Genomic DNA, 18,782 nt, shown 5'->3' with positions numbered 1-18,782 from the left:
GATCAGATAGTACACATGAGGGTTTTTTACGTGGTTTGGACAGAACGATGTCTACTCTACTACTGTTCTCTGGATATTCCGACAGAGTAACAATATTGTATTCTCATTGCCCCGCTTACAACGATATTTTTATCCTTATTTATAGTGAGTGATGTTTACAATTGCATAAGATCCAAAAGTAGGAGAATAACATCGTGGAGACAAGATGTCTTTATCAATTCCATAAAATCGGGAGTGGGGCTCCAGATTATCGAGGATTTGGTTTGCTTTAGATAAATTATGTAGGTCACTGCCTCCGGTTATTCAATAGCGATGTTGTTGTGTGAACTAAATGGTTAGACCAGCGAGTTGGAAGTATCGCTGGGAGCTTGCTTGATCATTCCATTTCCCTTTTCACGCTTCTTTGAAATTTCATCTTTGCTTTTGCTTTCTTTCTACTCCCCAGATTTCCATTGGAACTCTTCTGACTTCAATCGTTTAGGCGCCGACTACTATTTGAGGCTTGATCAAGGTTTCGTCATTAGCAAGAAGTTCTCCAGTATGTAGGTTCTTCTCGACCTTCATCTTTTTCTTTTATCAGGCCATCCATCGTCGGTTATCCGTCAATGGTCTTTTGGTCTTCTCGATCATGTCGGCGTCTCCTTCATTTTTTAGTGCACCGATTTGAATCAGTTTGTTAGGCATTCACTGAGCCTTCGGGCTTAACAACCTTAGGATTAGTCTTCCATGGAGTACCGGGCTCGTAGTCTTAGCCCCCCCGCCTTAGGCGGCGCCCTATTGCAAAACGTATTGACCTTTTGAGTAGGGAGTTCTTTTTAGGGTTTTCTTGTTTCTTAGAGGTTTGGTCCACAACCTGACTATTCTTTCTTTTTTTGTAGATGCCCGATATTGTTCAAGGGAACTCGGGTCAAAAGCACTGCAACCATATCATAGGAGAAGACGATACCTCAAACTCTAAAGACTGTCTCGTGATAGAAATGTATAACATCGAAGGGTCGAGTTAGCGAGCTAGGGAGGTTGTGGAAGTGATGACTTCCGAAACTGATTTGACTGTCAGCGAGCAGATCGCTGAAGGAAGTGAGGGACGCGAGGTTTTTAAGATATACCCTTCCAAAGCCAAGTTCCACGAGATGGGGACTTGCACTCGGGAGTTCCGTCTCTCAATCCACTTCGCTGAATAAGATGTCCTCGAGCTCTTCGACTGGATCGGTGGCCTTGTAATAGTCCACCTCGCGGGGGTCCAGATCGTAACTGACACCTCTTTAGCTGGCAAGTCGTGGGTCACTGCCCGCGACAACATTCACCTTCTTCCCTTTGGCCCTCATTTTTATAATGTCTTCGTAACAATGCCTTGCAAGATGCTGCTCGCCTCATACACGCCCCATTCTATTAGAGGTTGGGAACTTGACAGTCAGCAACTTGGTCAAGGTGACCAGATCTAGATCATTCATTGTTGGCCTCCCCAACACGACGTTATATGCTGAGGGCAGTCCACTATAAGGAATTCCGTCAGTGTGGTGGCCTGGCGATCTGCATCTCCAATGGAAAAATGAAGACTAATTTGCCCAACGGGGACCACCTCATCTCCTGTGAACCCATAGAATGACTTTGGGGATAAGCTCAATTGTTCTGGTCCCAACCCCATCTGGTTAAAGCAAGATCTGAACATCACATTCACCGAGCTGCCCATATCTACCATTATTCTTTGGACTTCTGCATTACTGATCTGGGTACGAATAATAAGGGCATCGTTGTGCGGCCATTGTATATCACTGGCATCTTCTTCTGAGAAAGTTATTTCTTCCACCATCACCCTAGCTCGCTTTGAGGGTCCAGCCTGCCCACCTGATCCTGTCAACAAGACATGGTTGGCTTCACATACGTACCTTTCATGGGATCTATGGGAAGTCCCAGCGAGGTGAGGTCCACCATGAATTGTGTAGATCGTTCGCACCGCCAGCGCATGCTCATCATCAGAGGGAGGTCGTTGCTGTGCTGGTGGCTGGGACAGTTGGTTGGTCGGTCACACCACATAGTCCCTCAATTGATCTTTTCTGATCAGGTCCTCAGTGGCATCCCTTAAAGCCCAGTATTCTGAGGTGTTATGACCTGTCTCGTTATGGTATGCACATAATTTTTTCTTGTTTCTGAATTTGTTGGGAGTTCTTATCTGGTTGGGTTTCCCGAACTCTTCCATGTTTCTCTCCATGGCGAAGATCCTCTCTTGGGGATTAGATAAGGCACTATAGCTGTTGAAGCAACCTAATCGCGAAGATCGTTCTTCCCTCTCCGCCTTGCGAGCTCGCTTGGAGTCTTGATTATTCGAGCGATCTCCTTGAGCTTCCCTTCCATTGTTTCCGTTATTCCTTTTTTTGTTCTGGTTGGAGCCTCCAGCCTCCTCTTTCTGCTCGGCGAGCTTCTTCGAGCCAAAGGCCTCTTCCCATCGGATCTTCTTGGCAGCTTGTTCATATAATTCATCCAAATCTTTGACAAGGGTCCTATAGATACTTTCATAGAGCTTCCCATCTTTGCGAAGGCCTGTGGAGATTGCAGTCAAGACGCTTTCATTGAAAGGATATTCAATATTGCTCATATCGCACCTGAACCTGGTAATGTAGTCCTTCAAGAGCTCATTTGTCCTTTGGAACACCGTGGCGAGGTGACACGGTGGGACGAACTGCCTTCTCAACGCCCTATACTGATTAAGAAACCTCCGCTAACACTCTTCCCAACTGCCAATGCTGCGGGGTGGAATGCTCATGAACCAAGCTCGGGGAATATTGCCCAAGGTTGCTAGAAACATGCGGCACTTGACCAGCGAGCTGGTTTTTTGCAAATCTGTTTGGACATTGAATGCGTCCAGGTGGTCATAGGGGTCAGTGTCCCCATTATAGTGCTGCATACTCGGGACTTTAAATCTACGAGGGAGAGGTTCGAACTCAACTTCCCTAGTGAATGACATTATTTCTCCACAACCGTTATTTTGGTCACGAACCCCTTGTTGCACCTCCAATTGTCGGATTCTTTGAAACAACTCCTTAACGGTCGAGTCCGGATTTGCAGATCGCTGGGCTTGCAATCGCCTGCTTCTCTCCCACTCTGGAGAATGCGCGATTTGGAGGTGGATAGTTATCTCCGATATCCTCCTTACCTGACAGGGGTCTCTCCTCACGCGGCTGGAGATTCCTTCGGGGTGAGGGAATTTCCAGTGGCCTCTAGATAGCTTACGCCTGAGCTTGTGCCAGGACCCTGACCGCGTCAACGAGCTGGATAACTATATTCTCTGATGCCTCTTAGCGTTGCTGCCAAGTTTGGATTGTCTCCATTCTGACGATCGGAACGATAGGTTGAACATGAGCTCGCAGGGGCATGCCAGCGGTAACTCCAGCCGGCGGCGGGATAGGGGCACCCGTCGCAATAACAAGTAGTTCAACGGCTAACGAAACATCATGCGATTGATAGTGATGATTCTCCAGAAAATTAGCTACCGTATCAGAGTTTCGTGTGTTCCTTTCTCTTGCCATGACTAACAATCAAAGCGACCCCTTCCTCTAGCGCCAAAATGTCGACGTTTAGAATTAGCTGACCGTGATTCGTAGGCCCGCGATGAAAAATTAGTACACAAATGTAGAAAGGAAGAACAAATGAAGGCAAATGAAAGATTAGACAATACACATGAGGGTTTTTTACGTGGTTCGGCCAGAATGATACTTACTCCATGATTGTTCTCTGGGTATTCCGAAAGAGTAATAGTATTGTATTCTCATTGTCTCGCTTACAACGATATTTTTACCCCTATTTATAGTGAGGGGTGTTTACAATTGCATAAGATCCAAAAGTAAAAGAATAACATCGTGGAGACAAGATGTCTTTATCAATTCCATAAAATCAGGAGTGAAGCTCTGGATTATCGGGGATTTGGTTTGCTTTAGATAAAGTAGGTAGGTCCCTGTCTCTTGTTATTCAGCAACGATGTTGTTGTGCGAACTGAATGATTAGGCCAACAAGTTGGAAGCATCGCTGAGAACTCATTTGGTTGGGCCTGAGAGCTCGCTGGAACTTGCCTGGTTCCGCGCCCTGAACTCGGGTTTCAGCGAGGTGTGATCTTGTTATGATGAGTTCGACCTTGGGTCTATTGGGTTTTGGACGATTGAGTCGGTCCAATGAATCATGCGCAACTCATAAAAAGTAATATGAGAAATACCCATAAGAGATACATTGTGTGGCATTCTTAGTTTCCCCTCCTAAGAACACTGAGAAGAATTTAAATTGTTAGATGAAGTGAGGACATAATAACCAAGGAGTGTATAGATCTATCTATACAACTCGCCTACTTAAGCATATAAATATATATTTTTTAAGTCCATTCATTACCCATAAATACTATTAATTAAATTAATTTTAGGGGTTTTATTGTTTATTAAAATAACGTCATAAAAATTCTGTCCATATAGTATTATTTATTTAGCCATACACTATGTGGCCAAAGCCTTAACTACGTGTCGGAGAATCGGAGCCAATGGTTGTTATGATTAGGGTATCTGTCCTTGGCAAATTACTTGGATGATTAATTAAGCAAAGGCAATGTATGTGGCATCGGTGGCCATGTGCATAAGACGTGTGAGAGAGAGAGCGAGAGAGAGCAAAGGGCATCAATTGGTAGTTAAGCTTCCGGTCTCAAAATCACACAAGATCTTGAATCTTTTAACCATTTTTAGTTTTAGGATCATCCTAGTCTAGAATCGTCTTATAGTCTCCCTTGAGTTGTCCTTTGTTTATCTTAGGGTAAATAGAGCAATTGGGTCTTAAAATGAAATTTAGATATTTAATTTAATAAAGAAGAAATTTCTCTATAATTTGATATTTAAATAAAAATAGAAATATAAATAAAAGTTTGAATTTCATAAGAGGTGTCATTTATAAATACGTCACCTAATATAATTGTTGAGTGATAATATATAAATAATTTAAGAAATTATATAGAGTGCATCTAAGTAAGTGAGTGAGTGAGTGACAATATTTAGGTATGAGAGCTTTTGATTTATTAAAAAAGCTCTATCTTAATTAATTGAGTAAAATTTTTCGTTCTTATTGTGAAATAGTATAAATTTCTTGAAATTAAATTATGTCACGAGTATGATGAGATAATTATTATTCTATGTGGTGGGTCAAAGTTGAGAAAGGAGTGCCCATCTCCACACTAACCGGGTTTGATGCCTTTTCAAGAGATTCTAAATAGTCCACCTGAAGGACCAAGAGATGTAGGCCAACTAGGCCATTTGACCATCTCATGTCTAAAACTCCCCACCATTCACTGACTTTCTCTTTGACAAACTCTACTTAGAAAACTATTTTGAAGTCTACACAGACCAACTAGCTTAAGGCAGAAGGGAATCAAAAACATTTCTTAAGGAATCAATCAAAATTGTCCATTCTTTGCGTAGGACTTGTAGCTGTATTTATAGTGACACAGTCAGCAACATGTGTGTGAATGTGTGCAAGTTCTTAGATGCCCTTCCGTGGGGAAGGAGAGAATGGGTGCCCTTAAAATGTGGGGGAAGTGATGGGTTTTTATACTTGAAAAGAAAGGGGAAGCACTATTATGGGGATGTGTTTACATTAGAATATCACAAAAACCAGGTGAATTTATAATTGAATCATGTTATTTTATGTGTATTTTTGATTTGGTGGGGTAGGATCTGATTGGCCAATGAGGCATGTAGGGTTGTCAAACTAGTCAAGCTAGTTGATGAATGGTGAAATCGGAGGATTGTTTAAGCTAATTGGATTATGCTCCTATCTTAACATGTAAAGTTATCATCTTATTTTCTCTCAAAGTTACAATGAAAAACCAATGCAAGGGGGAAGGACTATGATTAGAAAATGGAGAAAAAGAGGAGAGAGAATTGAGTTGATAGACAAGGCCTTTTATGGTACATGCTAGATGGGAAGTGAGGGCTGAGGCTCACAAAGCCAGGGGTCATTTCACCATATGCCCAAAAGGAGTCCACTTTAAAGAGGGGGCAAGAAAGCTGATCACTGTCAGTCATGGCGTGCTTAAACAATCCTAGTGCTCTCAAACTGAATCTCAGACTGAGCACAAGGTGATTCCATTTTCTCAGGAAAATCAAAGAGAAAAAAAAGAAAGAAAACCCACTTAAAAAAACAAAAGAAAAACAGAAGAAGCAAGTTCAATCAATGGGTTTCTCTTATTATGTTTTTCTATGAAAATTTGGAAACAATCTTCTAACATATTTTTGCCTTTCCCTCTATGCAAAAAGGAAAAGAGAACTCTTGGCGGGTGGGCTGGATTGTGCTTGGCTTTACTGCAGAAAATAGGAAGCATCAGAGACTCAACTAGTCTCTGGTTTGGTTTGGTGCTTTATGTGCCAAATCTATGGCATTGTATTCAGCCCAAAACACTCGAAATAAAGCTCATGCAATTGGGAATGAAATGGGTCATTGTCTTCTTCTTCTTCTTCTCTCTCTCACCAAGCTTTTAGGTGATCTCTTTCTCATATAACCCAAATGTGATTGAAGATCGTGGGTTCTCAATTTTAAACTGGATTTTGTAGATTTCTCTGAGAAGATTCTTCTGGGTTCCTCAGATTTTGTTAGTAGCTGATGTTTGATCACTCATTAAACAAGATCTCTACAACATTATCTTCGTAATCTTCTCATTTATTCCTTTACTTGAGCATAGATATAAAGGAAGATGCTTCTTGTCTGGCGTTTTGGTGGTTCCTTCAACTGATACCAAGATGCTGTTTTCGGCTGCAGGTTTTTTCCAAACTTCAACGGTAAAATAAGAATATAGAAATTGCATGTGTATCTGGTATCTGTATAGGGTTTAGAACTTGAAGCTTTGGAGACCACTTGGGTGTCTAATTTATATGAATCTGTACTCTTTATAAGTTTATATATTATATAAAAAAGAAAAGGCAAAGAAACAGGGAGAGCAGAGGAAGATAACAGAGGGAAGTGGGATTGTCAAGTCAAGATTTGTTCTTCTGGGTTTTCTCTGTTTTGTAAATTATTTCTCTGTTGGCTATGTCCCCTGGCATCCTTTAACCAAAGAAACACCAGTAGAGAGCAACAAAAAAAAAAAAAAAAAAAAAGAACAATTTGTAAGACCCATCTTCTCAGTCTCTCTCAATCAGATGCCTTCTGCCTAGATTGCTGTATTTTTGCTGTCAAGATTCTATCATTTTAGTGCTGCAGCATATATCCTTCCTCTATTTGAGTTCCCATTTTCCTACTCTTCAAGTCGTCCTGCAAATTCCTCCTCCCCCCGCCCGCGCCCCCCCCCCCCCCCCCCCCCCTTCCTCCACCTCTGGATTGATTTCCCTTCCAGAAGTTTTCTCTTCGATCCCGGCTATGTTTGGGCATTGGGAATGTCTGAAGGTCTCACTAATCTAGTAGTAGTAATCTGTTGAGTGGTGAGCAAGGATTGGTTCTGTAACTTGGTTTTAAGTAGAATCTTTTGCTGGCAAAGATGAAGTTCATGAAGCTGGGATCGAAGCCGGATTGCTTCCACACTGATGGGAACAATGTCAGGTGAGATCTTCCATAACTTGGTTAGTTTTTCCTTCCTTGAAGAGACTATTAATTTGGCATCCATGTTCTTCTACTTGTTCTCTTTGTGGGTAATGTCTTAAAAAAGCTATTTCTCTTTCAAGTGCCGTTTGATGGTTAATTAATCTTTTGGAGCTTTGCCAGCACAGTTTCCTTAAAGATTGTACATGAAAACTTTGCTTTTTCAACCACCAAATGTCCCCTCCTGCTTGTGGTTTCTCATTCAATGATTAATCATTTTCTGCTCTTTGATTATTGACCTGCTGTCGTCTTCTATTTTGTTTTCGTCTCAACATTAGTGGGGCCAAATTTTTGAGAAATTATGTGATTAAGAAAGAGTTTGGATCTCTTTGTTGTAACATAATCCCACTATTGTCTGAGAATGGGAGACCTGCCCACTGCAATTGTCTTTTTCTCTTGGAAATTCCTATTAATCTTCAAAGACTAGGAAACCTTTTTCCCCAGAAAAATTTAAGACACTTCTAATTGCTTTGCATTCTGGTCTTATTTGATCTAGCAGTTCTAACAAAAAATGCCCCTGTTCTTAGAAATACTTTTTGCTTCTAGTTTCATAGAGAGAACAGGGACTCTCTCATCTCTCATGGATTTTGGTGGTGATTTGGGGTTGCAATTGCTATAAGTTTTTCATCCTTCAAATAAACAAGAAGAAGATGGTACTTACACTGGTCTGCCATGGATTATAATGTCCATGAACACCACTCTAACCGCTAAGTGAAGTCTCAATATAAACTGATCGCCTTATCTAAAAGAAATATAGACTAATCGCGCTGGAAAACACTTCCACCTGTGACTCCTCCTCCTGTTATCTAGCTTTTTTGTAAATCCATTTGTATTTGAAGCTTCATTTGTAACACTTCACCAGAACATTATGATTTGCAGGTATGTAGCTTCTGAATTGGCAACTGACATTGTTATCAGTATAGGAGAAGTGAAGTTTTACCTACACAAGGTATTGTTACAGCATAACTATGAACACTGTGAGCTAACTTGACATAAACTAGAAATGCATACTAGCTGATAAGCATACAATTGTTTTGATACCTAAACAATTGACAATATAGAAAATGTAATTGAATATGGTCGGTAGCTACTTAAACAGTAAGTAATATTTTGCACATGCAGTTCAATAATTCCCTACCAATCTGTAGCATTTTGTTCTATATAACTGTTACATTCGCGATTCTTCTCCTTCTTGAGAAACTGATCTACTTACAAAATTGTATTGCAGTTTCCTCTTTTGTCCAAGAGTGCCCGGTTGCAGAAGTTGGTGGCATCCTCCAACGAGCAGAATGGTGATGAAGTCCAGATTCATGACATTCCTGGTGGACCGGTTGCTTTTGAAGTGTGCGCCAAGTTCTGCTATGGCATGACGGTCACCCTCAACGCTTACAATGTCGTTGCAGCTCGCTGCGCAGCTGAGTACCTGGAAATGCACGAGACAATGGAGAAGGGGAACCTCATCTACAAAGTTGATGTCTTCCTGAACTCTAGCATTTTTCGCAGCTGGAAGGATTCGATAATTGTTCTTCAGACTACCAAGTCTCTGCTACCTTGGTCGGAAGAACTGAAGTTGGTAACTCACTGCATCGATGCTATAGCTTCCAGGGCCTCTGTCGATGTTTCCAAGGTCAATTGGTCGTATACTTACAACAGGAAGAAGCTCCCGGAGGAAAATGGGAATGATCCCAACTGGAATGAGATTAGACATCGAACCGTGCCCAGGGATTGGTGGATTGAGGATTTGTGTGAGCTTGAAGTTGACATGTACAAGAGGGTTGTAACTAACATAAAAAACATGGGGATGGTTCCTAGTGAAGTAGTAGGGGAGGCATTGAAAGCATATGCTTTGAGAAGGCTGCCGGGATTTGGCAAGGGTACGATCCATTGTGGCGATATGTTGAAGGCCCAAGCCATGGTTGATGTGCTTGTGATGTTATTGCCTGCAGAGAGGGGAAGTGTGTCTTGTAGTTTCTTGCTTAAGTTGCTAAAAGCATCTCTTTTGGTTTGTTCAGGGGAAATGGTTAAGAGGGAACTCACAAGGAGAACAGGGCAGCAACTGGAGGAAGCTTCCGTGAGTGATCTTCTTATACCAACCCCAGAAGGCAAAACTGTGAGGTATGATGTTGAGATCGTGGGTCGAATGCTCGAGGAATTTATGATGCAAGATGAGGATGCTGAAAGTACTAGATTAGCAGAGGGCGATGAGATACATGAGACAAGAAAGCCGAGTATTTTGACAGAAGCTTCAAAGCTTATGGTGGCAAAGCTTGTTGATGGGTATCTTGCAGAGATCGCAAAGGATCCTGATCTGCCTTTATTGACATTTGTTAACCTTGCTGAGATGGTGTCTGGTTTTTCTCGACCTGCTCACGATGGCCTTTATCGAGCCATCGACACATATCTCAAGGTAAGAGATTTTCTAAAACTCTACTCTCTGCTCACATTGTAAGAAATTTATTGAGTTGGTCTTCTTCGTATCTTTTGACATGATTTGCTGCAACTTTGAGACTTAAGAATGGATGCTAAATATGTTATAGCTCACATTTTCCCTCTTAACCATACAAAATTATACGTAATCTAATTGTAGTGGTTTAGAATGTACAAAGTTTTGGTTTCAAGGTAAAGAAAGAAAGATCTTTCTAGATGCACTGTTCGATTAGTAGGACTTGTGTATGGCTTGGAACTTTGTCGCTTACTTTTCTTAAATTTGTCATGTGGTTGGTCTTCTGCAGGAGCATCCTGGGATTAGCAAGAGCGAGAGGAAAAGGATATGCAGGCTGATGGACTGCAAGAAGCTATCTGTAGACGCATGTATGCACGCAGTGCAAAATGAGAGGCTGCCATTGCGCGTGGTTGTGCAGGTCCTCTTTTTTGAGCAGGTCCGGGCTGCAGCCTCTTCGGGCTGCAGCACCCCTGACCTTCCTAGAAGCATCAAGGAATTAAACAGCTGTTCCCATGGGAGCTCGAGGTCAGCAACAACCAACCCTGATGAAGATTGGGATGCCATGGCCACAGCCGAGGAGCTCAACGCCTTGAAAGCGGAGGTAGCCGCTCTAAGGCTGGGAGGTGATAGAAATGGCACAGACACCCGAGGCGACAAGGCTGCCATTACCAAAATGAAAGGATTGCTCATGTCAAAGAGGATATTTTCTAAGATCTGGTCGAGTAAGGCTGCGCAAGGGGACAACAGTGGCTCTGATTCCTCAGAGAGTCACGGTTCTGCCAATCCAGAGGAAGTTAAATCTACACCTATGAGAAACCGGAGGCATTCAGTGTCCTAGTTATAAGGTAGTTCAGAAACTAGAAGTTGAATGAATATGTATTCTTGGTGGATTTTCCTGGGGTGTTGTTCTTGCATTGACATGATTCTGGAAGCTCAGAAGTAGAGAGAATCTTTCATCTGGGAGAGAAAGAATTGAAGCAAATAGTTTGGATGAGGAATTTGAATAGAATTTGCAGCGAAAATCAACAATCTCATGACTATTGATAAAAATGTATCTAGGGGTTTGATTAGTAAATCATAGCCTCAAACAAGTACTTAATCCGTGTCATTTGCCGCAATAATGCTGGCGAATACAATGTTCCTGTTGCTAATATATTTGATCAGTCTTCCCAATCCCATGCCACAAGTTAAAATGCCAATGGAATTAGATCATTCAAGCATATGACACGAACAAAGTTTATGAGATAGATTTCACAACACTGGAGAACTTAAGGGTGCCTTGATGTAACAAACAGACACAACTTTTCTTTAGCTCTTTCAACTCAGGCAGGATGCCATACCAACATGATAAGTTGACTGTGGATAGAGATGATTGGGAAGTTAGAATAGAATTCACGTTGTTCAACTTCATCTAGTAGAATTAAAGCCTGGGATGATGATGACAGCGGCATCTTTAACATGAAACGCCATGACCTTCAAAAGTGCAAGTAAGAAGCATTGCGTCACATCTTGACGTTTCAGAGACTAGAAAGACAAAGCCTCGACGAGAGTGTCAACAGGATAGGTGGGCGAGAATGTCAAGACTGAATTTACGAGGTTAAATTCCGTGTAGATGCCACAGATATGAAGCAGCTGGTGGGATTAAGGTTTGAATGGCAGACTTGAACATGAAAAGTCTCAAGACTTGTAAAAGTGTCTGCAAGAAGCAGTATCATATACTATAACATAGCAGGCATAGCTAGATTTGGAGGAAGCAACATAAGAGTACTGTTTTCGTGGATTGTTCTGCAATGACCTATGAATGATCACCCCCCGGGGGGGGGGGGGGGGGGGGGGGGGGAGTAGCTGCAGTGACTAGTTTAGTCAGCTACTCCTCAACCTATATCTGAAGATTCTCATTTCTCATTGTGACAATTATTGAACCCAATTTTTTTTATTTTTCAGAGAATCAGATTCCAGTTTCTTCAACTGAATGTTTGCGACAGGCTTCTTGCTTCATTAGTAATGAAGCATTTGTTTAAAGCAAATGGATTTATGATGACCCAAGGGATTACGCCAATGCTCCTAAAAGATTATATGGATCACATGATGCTTCATGGTGTGTGGTCCACCTTATAATTTGGATCTCTACTCCTTTCCCTTTTAACTCATATTATTGTAAAAACAGTAATTATAATTCATTGTAAAACACATTCTTTTAAATGCATGACTTGTTTAGAAGTTGTGATAAAAAGATCTGACAATTTGTATGCATATTATTGACAAGCTCACGCAATATCTTTATTTAGATTTTGGACATACTATAACAAAATGAGTACTTTCAATACCAAAATTATTGAGAGATTACATGTAAACAAGATACAAGATATAATAACTTTAAAGAAGAGATGACTATTGATAGGGATGATTTGGAGAGCTAAATTCATATAATTGACCTTTCTTAATGGGATTAAAGTTTGGATGGCGATGACAATGAATCTATATTGATTTTATGTTGGTATATCATAACCCATGTAAACATTTCAACCTAAAATAATATAGGAAAAGGGGAAGTAAATTATGATATTTTAAATTTCTTTTCTGCATATATAGTTACTAGGGAAAAAGGTGAGTAACATTTTCATTTTCCTTTCTCTTTTGACAGTTGAAGATCCAAGCAAACATAAAACCTATATGGGAAGTTGACAGATGCAGCACATCTCCAGTATTTAATCCAAGCAACCATGGTCTAGGAAACATTGTTGTTTGTAAAGATTGACATAATATCACCGACTTTTTATTTATTTATTCATTTTGTTTGGAATAATACTGTTCCGAGATTCATGCATCCTGACCAACCAAGTCTGAATCTCATTTAAGATAACTGTACCATTTTTTTCAAAAAAAAAAAAAAAAATGACTATATAGCAAGTTGGTGAGTCAAAATATAATAAATGGGCCTCCCAAGATTGACAAAAATGTTAAAATAGCCTTCTTTGTGACTTAGATTAAAAAATTCCTAGTGTTAGGATTGAATCACATATATAGTATTAAAACAAAAGACACAAAAATGTAATATGGTTTATTCTCTAACATACTTATGCACACAATCCCATACTTCCAGAAAATTTTACTCCATTAATTGTGTGTAACTCTTGAAAAAAAAAAAAAAAAAAGGCTATAAACCTATTACGGCAGTTTTTTGATGAATAAAGCTATAAACTCTCGCAATCATTACAACTCTAGATAGTTAGTCACTTTTAACAATTATATCATGCACTTTAAAAATTATATATTAAAGTATGGTCGCTCAAAACCTGTATTGAGAGCATATTGATTAAATACTCTATCAAGTTCTCCTATTTTCACCTGGAAGAAAGTTTGTCTTTCTCCGTGAATTTGATTTTCCATTGGCATAAGGCACAAATGAGTCTCTCAATTTGGGGCTTTCAAATGTTTGTGCCCATCAACTTGAAAGAGAATCTATTGTGCCCCTCAAGTTTTAATTTTGGACTGATCATGCACCTCGTGTCTAGCTAGCACCGCGATTGAGTTACATGTGCAATTGAGGTGCGTGAAATTAACACCTATCCTTTTCTTCTTCTTCCTCATTCTTAGCATTGACAACCTCTTGTATTCCTTCTTTCTCGCTGTTGTCGACCGCTCAACACCCATCTTCTTCTTCTTCTTCCTCATTCTCAATGCCGGGACCTCTCGCCTTTTTCATTGCTAACCACTAACCTCTTGTTTTCCCTCCGTCGATTGACCCCTTGCCTTTTCTTTCGCCGACCAACCTCTCTCCAACCGCTATCGCTGAATCTACGACGGTTCAGTCCAGTTTGTGTTTGTGAATTGACAGTGACATCGACCTCTGCAAGGCCAGAGTTAGGGTTGCTAGCTCCAACCTTTGCTGCTGGCCGCACCTCCTCTCTTGCAGCATCAAGACACGTGGCGCCTTCTCATTGATCTGGTCAATGCGAGGCCCATGTTAGACTGCGTGTGTGTTTCACGCGTTATGTTCGCTGGAGCCAGGTGTGTGATTGTTACAAAATTAGAAGTTAAGGGATATAATAGGTTCAAAATTAAAAGTTGAGGTGCACAACGGGTTCAACTTGAAGTTGAGGGGGCATTTTTATTCCTTATGCCATTTTCCATTTCTATTTAGCTTCGTTTTGTTTTCTTAAAACTGAGTCAATCTAGTTTCGGATTTAAGGAGTCATGTAGCACATCAAACTTTTATGTATTATGTACATAGTTTAAAAAGTTATCTTCATTATGTATGTGTACCCCAATAACTAACTCAATTCTGCTTGGAATTAAGCCCCAGCAAGCTTGAAAACAACAATGAATCTGGATATTTAGTCCAAATTCATAACTTAGAAGAAACCGTCATATACGTATTGGTCTACACCCGCCGGTACCCGCATACCTGATGGGTAATAAGCATAATAATAATACTATTTTAGTAGAATTGTTATATATATATAATATTGACAAAATTTGTCACTGGAATGATATCACAGCGGCATCATTGTAGTTGTAAACTATTGCCCACACTTTGTTCCCCTCTTAATTAAGAATTAATAACGCCCATCTGTTCAAACTTTCTTCTCCCTTCAACCTGTTTTTTAATGGGAGGAGTGGAGAGAGATCATTATGGCTGATTAGGCCGCATAATTGCGCCGCGGCTAAGGGTTAACCACGGTTTATTAGTAAAGTAATGAAGGGTTACAATGCTACACAAACCCCAAACAACAACGTGGGAGTAGTTTTCACTGTTAAAACTCTCTCTCTCTCTCTCTCTCTCTCTCTTTAAGTTTTTTGGATTCTTCCATGGCTGCGTTTATCTCAATGAGATTTGGGTCTGATCTTGTGTATACACAGACACGTATGAGCAGTTAATCCTTCTGTCTGTCTGTCTGTCTGTCTATGGATCGATTATCCCCACACCACACCACACCACAGGATAGCATTTTATTACTGCCCAGTGTTCGAAGTCCTAGATATATATTTTCTTTTGGAATGATTACCCAAATTTATTTGAGATCTAACGATCACTACCATTTCTTGTGTGCACTAAATAAATCTACTAAATCAATAATAAATATACAAAAAATTGTAAATAAACTTCAACTTAGAGGGATTTAAACTTAAAATAGTAAAAGAAGTGCATATTGATCTATTCTAGCCCCTTAATATATTGTCAATCAATCAATCAACACAAGCTTTAGTTACAAGTTCAATAATGTGATGAGTCAATATATTCAAACAATAAAGAAAGTTCTCAAAATAGTTTACAAGGACCCCCAATTTTATTTATTTTTTAATATTTTTAATTAATTTTATATGAAGTTGTATGTTTTTTGATGAATAAAATTAAGTAGAAAGAAAATTGTGGGGAACAGTGGGTGAATAGAAGTTGGACACGAAAGGGGATTCCAAATCAGTTTTGGAGTTTGCCACTGTTCCAATATTAGTTTTGTTTTGGAGTAATGGATGGATGGATGGATGCATCATTATTTTTAATTAATCAGCAGTGTAGTAAATGAAGGGTGCTGACCTCACTTCACTAAAACAAAAGGAAAATATTCTTGTGGCTCTCCCGCCAGACCCAAACATCACTTGTCCCTCTGCCTCATGGAAGGACACACAATACTTGCTAATCAAGACTGTAAATTTCAAGGAATTTTCAACATCATCATCATCTCTTCTTCTTAATTTGTCTTCATCCTAATCCTAGAGCATATATCACGCGCTCTCACCCTACATTAAGCCCTAAACAATATATATATATATATATTACATATCCTGAAAACAACTTGCATTTACAAACGTATCACTGTCACATTATTTTAGTAAACATCTGGTTTGTATTGTGGGTTGGCATTGTTGAATCAGAATGACAATTATTGAGAGCTTTATAGGGTTGTCTAAAGATGATGAAGTGGGAGTGGGAGTGGGAGTGGGTGTGGGGGCGGCTTTTTTTTTTTCCATAATGTGGTGAAAGAGTGAGTCAGTCATGTGATGGCGTCACCCAGCACAAAAGGGGGCTCAGGAATCTCGCCCCAAAGTCTCTCTCTGTTATGAAATGAGAGAATATGTATGTATGTATTTGCATGGATGCTCTCGCCAGAGGACGAAGAAGAATAATTAAAAATCACGATAAAAAGAATAGAAACCACTTCTCAATTTCATTCTAGCTTTTGGGTCTCACTGCCCCTCATTTGCAATATGAGGGTGGTGTTGTGAAGTCAAGTGGAGTTCCTCCTATGCATCATTAGCTCAACAAAAGGCTTCCAGATTTGATAATTTTTTTGCTGATTTATTTAATTTTACACCAGCAGTTATTGGACTCTGATTTGATTTTGATAATCAATTTTTACTTTAGGATGATATATGATACAACAAAGACAATTGTTGCATAACAGCTTGATGGATGTTAGGGCCGGCTTAGGATTAGGTGGGGCTCTTAGGCAATAATAATTATTTTAATGACTCTTTAATTATTAATATAAATAAATAATAAAAATTATTAAAAAATTATTTTTTATATTCAAGTTTAGAAAATAAATCTTTTTTAATTGACAATATAGCTAAATTATTTAATCTTTTTATGATATAATTGAGCGTAAATAAAATTTTATTAATTTTAATTTTAAAAAACTTTTTTTTGATAAAGTTACAATAACGAGAATGGTTAATAGTATTCTATAAGCTATCCATGTATTTAAAAAAAAATAATTTATATTTTTTTTATAAAATTTAGTAACACAAGTAGTGTTTGTATTTTTATGGTTATAATTTCTTTTAAAATTTGTAATTCTAAAAATAAATCTAAACCATCAATATAAGAAAACATGTAATATTTTAGAAAAAATTTAAGATTAATTTTTTTTAAATTATGAAAACATTTTAACGAGATTGAATGTTACATGAACAATAGGTTCAGATCTATGGATACATTCAATTTATTTGTATTAGAAGTCAAATTAGACTTATCGTCTGACGGATGAAGTATTTAAATTGAAATTCGTCGAAAACTGAATATCTTTATCTTATCCAGCCTTCAAGGAGAGAAAACAGATTATAATAAATTTAACTTATAAGTGTAACATAATAATAATTTGTCTAATTATAATTTCAAATTTATTTATTAATTTAGATTGTTCACACTATAAATGATTATGGCTATTCACCCTCACTTTCAATTTTTATATTATTCTAGATTAGTTAGGTCGTATTTTGCGTTAAATCAAATCAAATTAATATGAGAAATACATTATTTGATACAACTTCTACGAAATTAAATCTATTTTTCCTTACTTGCAAGCTCTTGTCAGTTTTTGGGGACCCTAGGCATAAGTATTAGTGGCCTATGACTTGAGTCGGTAGTGATGAGAGTTGGACCCCACACTAGTTATAGTTGACCATCATTATTAACTCATAATCATAGATAGAATGATCATTCATTCAAAAAGTGTATCTATTGGAAAAGTGTCATTGATAGAGTTTTTTGATACTTTAGTTAGAGAAGAGAATATAAAGAAGTGATTAAATTCTAGTACATAAAAAAAAACCAAATACCTCACATTTTAGTACTCATAGAATGCTTGTAAAGTGTTGAGGCCAAGATTGTTAGGATTGGCTTTTATTTCTTAACAGGCTGGATGGGTTTTAATGGCTAGCTAGCTAGCCTAAATGAGACTTGGCCCTATGTGTAAGGAATTTTTCTACGTCAATTGATTTAAGATATAATATAATATGATCATTTACATATTACTGATGCAGAATCTAAAACAGTATCAATGAGCATTTATTATTAAGTTTTCATGTAATGAGATGACATGCATGGCTTAAAGGAAGGAAGTAAGGATTCATGGATTTGGCAGATAAAAAAAGCAAAGAAGTCTACTCGATTATGATATCACTCCCCCAGAGTCACAGATAAGACCAAGAAGATAATGGTGGTGCCACTGGCCATGAAGAAGACAAGTCTTCATTCATGGCCATCATATAAAGTTCACTTGAACACCAACCAACCGAGACCAATATCAATGAAATTCAACTCACAGACGCAATAGTTAGTTTCAATGCGTTTTAGGTACATGAGCTTCCCAGTTTGAAGTTGGGGATTTGACTCTCTTGGAGTTTATTTGGTGGTAAGGTATATAAGAAGACCAAAAAAAAAAAAAAGGTACTATTTTTTTTTTAAAAAAATAAAAATAAAAATAAAAATGTTTCTGTGATTTTTCGGTTTGTATTAATTAGATAAAAAATCATAAAATTATCTTCAAAAAAAAAAAAAAAAAAAAATGGCCTTCACGACAACAATATACGGCTGAAATTCAATTGAGAGGATGAATAAGACAAGTCGAGTACGTCAAGAGAAGTGATCAGATCAGATTAGATTGGATAGAATGCGATATTTTCAATATAAAGAACATTTAACCCATAAAAGAGAAAAAAAAAAAATGAAAGAGGGGGGGGGGTTTAGTAGGGTTACCGCCATCATCCGCCAATCCAAGAAAAGGTTGAAATAATAATTGAATGCGGTTGAAGTTGACGCGCTCGCAGGAAGAAGAGACTGGGTGGGGACAAGTGGGCGGCGTCCGCGGATGGAGAGGAATCTGAACCAAAGCGGCCGTTCGCGGAGACACGGAGCCGCTCTCCTCCTCTTTCCTCCCCCCCCCCCCCCCCCCCCCCCAACACCTTTGGAACCCATCTCTCTCTCTCTCTCTCTCTCTCTCTCCACCAGTCATCTAGA

The 18,782-nt window shown here is 38.9% G+C and overlaps 1 protein-coding gene across 2 annotated transcripts; it reads left to right on the top strand.

The window, feature by feature from the left end:
- Nucleotides 1–5,966: 5,966 nt before the first annotated feature.
- LOC127802710 (BTB/POZ domain-containing protein NPY2-like) lies at nucleotides 5,967–11,837 on the top strand. Of its 2 annotated transcripts, none has more exons than XM_052338696.1 (5): nucleotides 5,967–6,104; nucleotides 6,282–7,557; nucleotides 8,476–8,545; nucleotides 8,825–10,003; nucleotides 10,329–11,837. In XM_052338696.1, the coding sequence occupies exons 2-5, from the start codon at nucleotides 7,496–7,498 to the stop codon at nucleotides 10,875–10,877; spliced, it is 1,860 nt and encodes a 619-aa protein (XP_052194656.1). In that variant the 5' UTR covers nucleotides 5,967–6,104; nucleotides 6,282–7,495; the 3' UTR covers nucleotides 10,878–11,837. The 2 variants fall into 2 exon arrangements, with proteins under 2 accessions (XP_052194656.1, XP_052194657.1); XM_052338697.1 differs by lacking the exon at nucleotides 5,967–6,104 and having other exon boundaries at nucleotides 6,111–6,668; nucleotides 6,781–7,557.
- Nucleotides 11,838–18,782: the final 6,945 nt, after the last annotated feature.

Source organism: Diospyros lotus, chromosome 5 (assembly GCF_014633365.1).
Source record: "Diospyros lotus cultivar Yz01 chromosome 5, ASM1463336v1, whole genome shotgun sequence".
NCBI classification, from domain to species: Eukaryota; Viridiplantae; Streptophyta; class Magnoliopsida; order Ericales; family Ebenaceae; genus Diospyros; species Diospyros lotus.
Note: the sequence above shows the minus strand (reverse complement) of the source record. Positions and strands in the feature narration are given on the sequence as shown.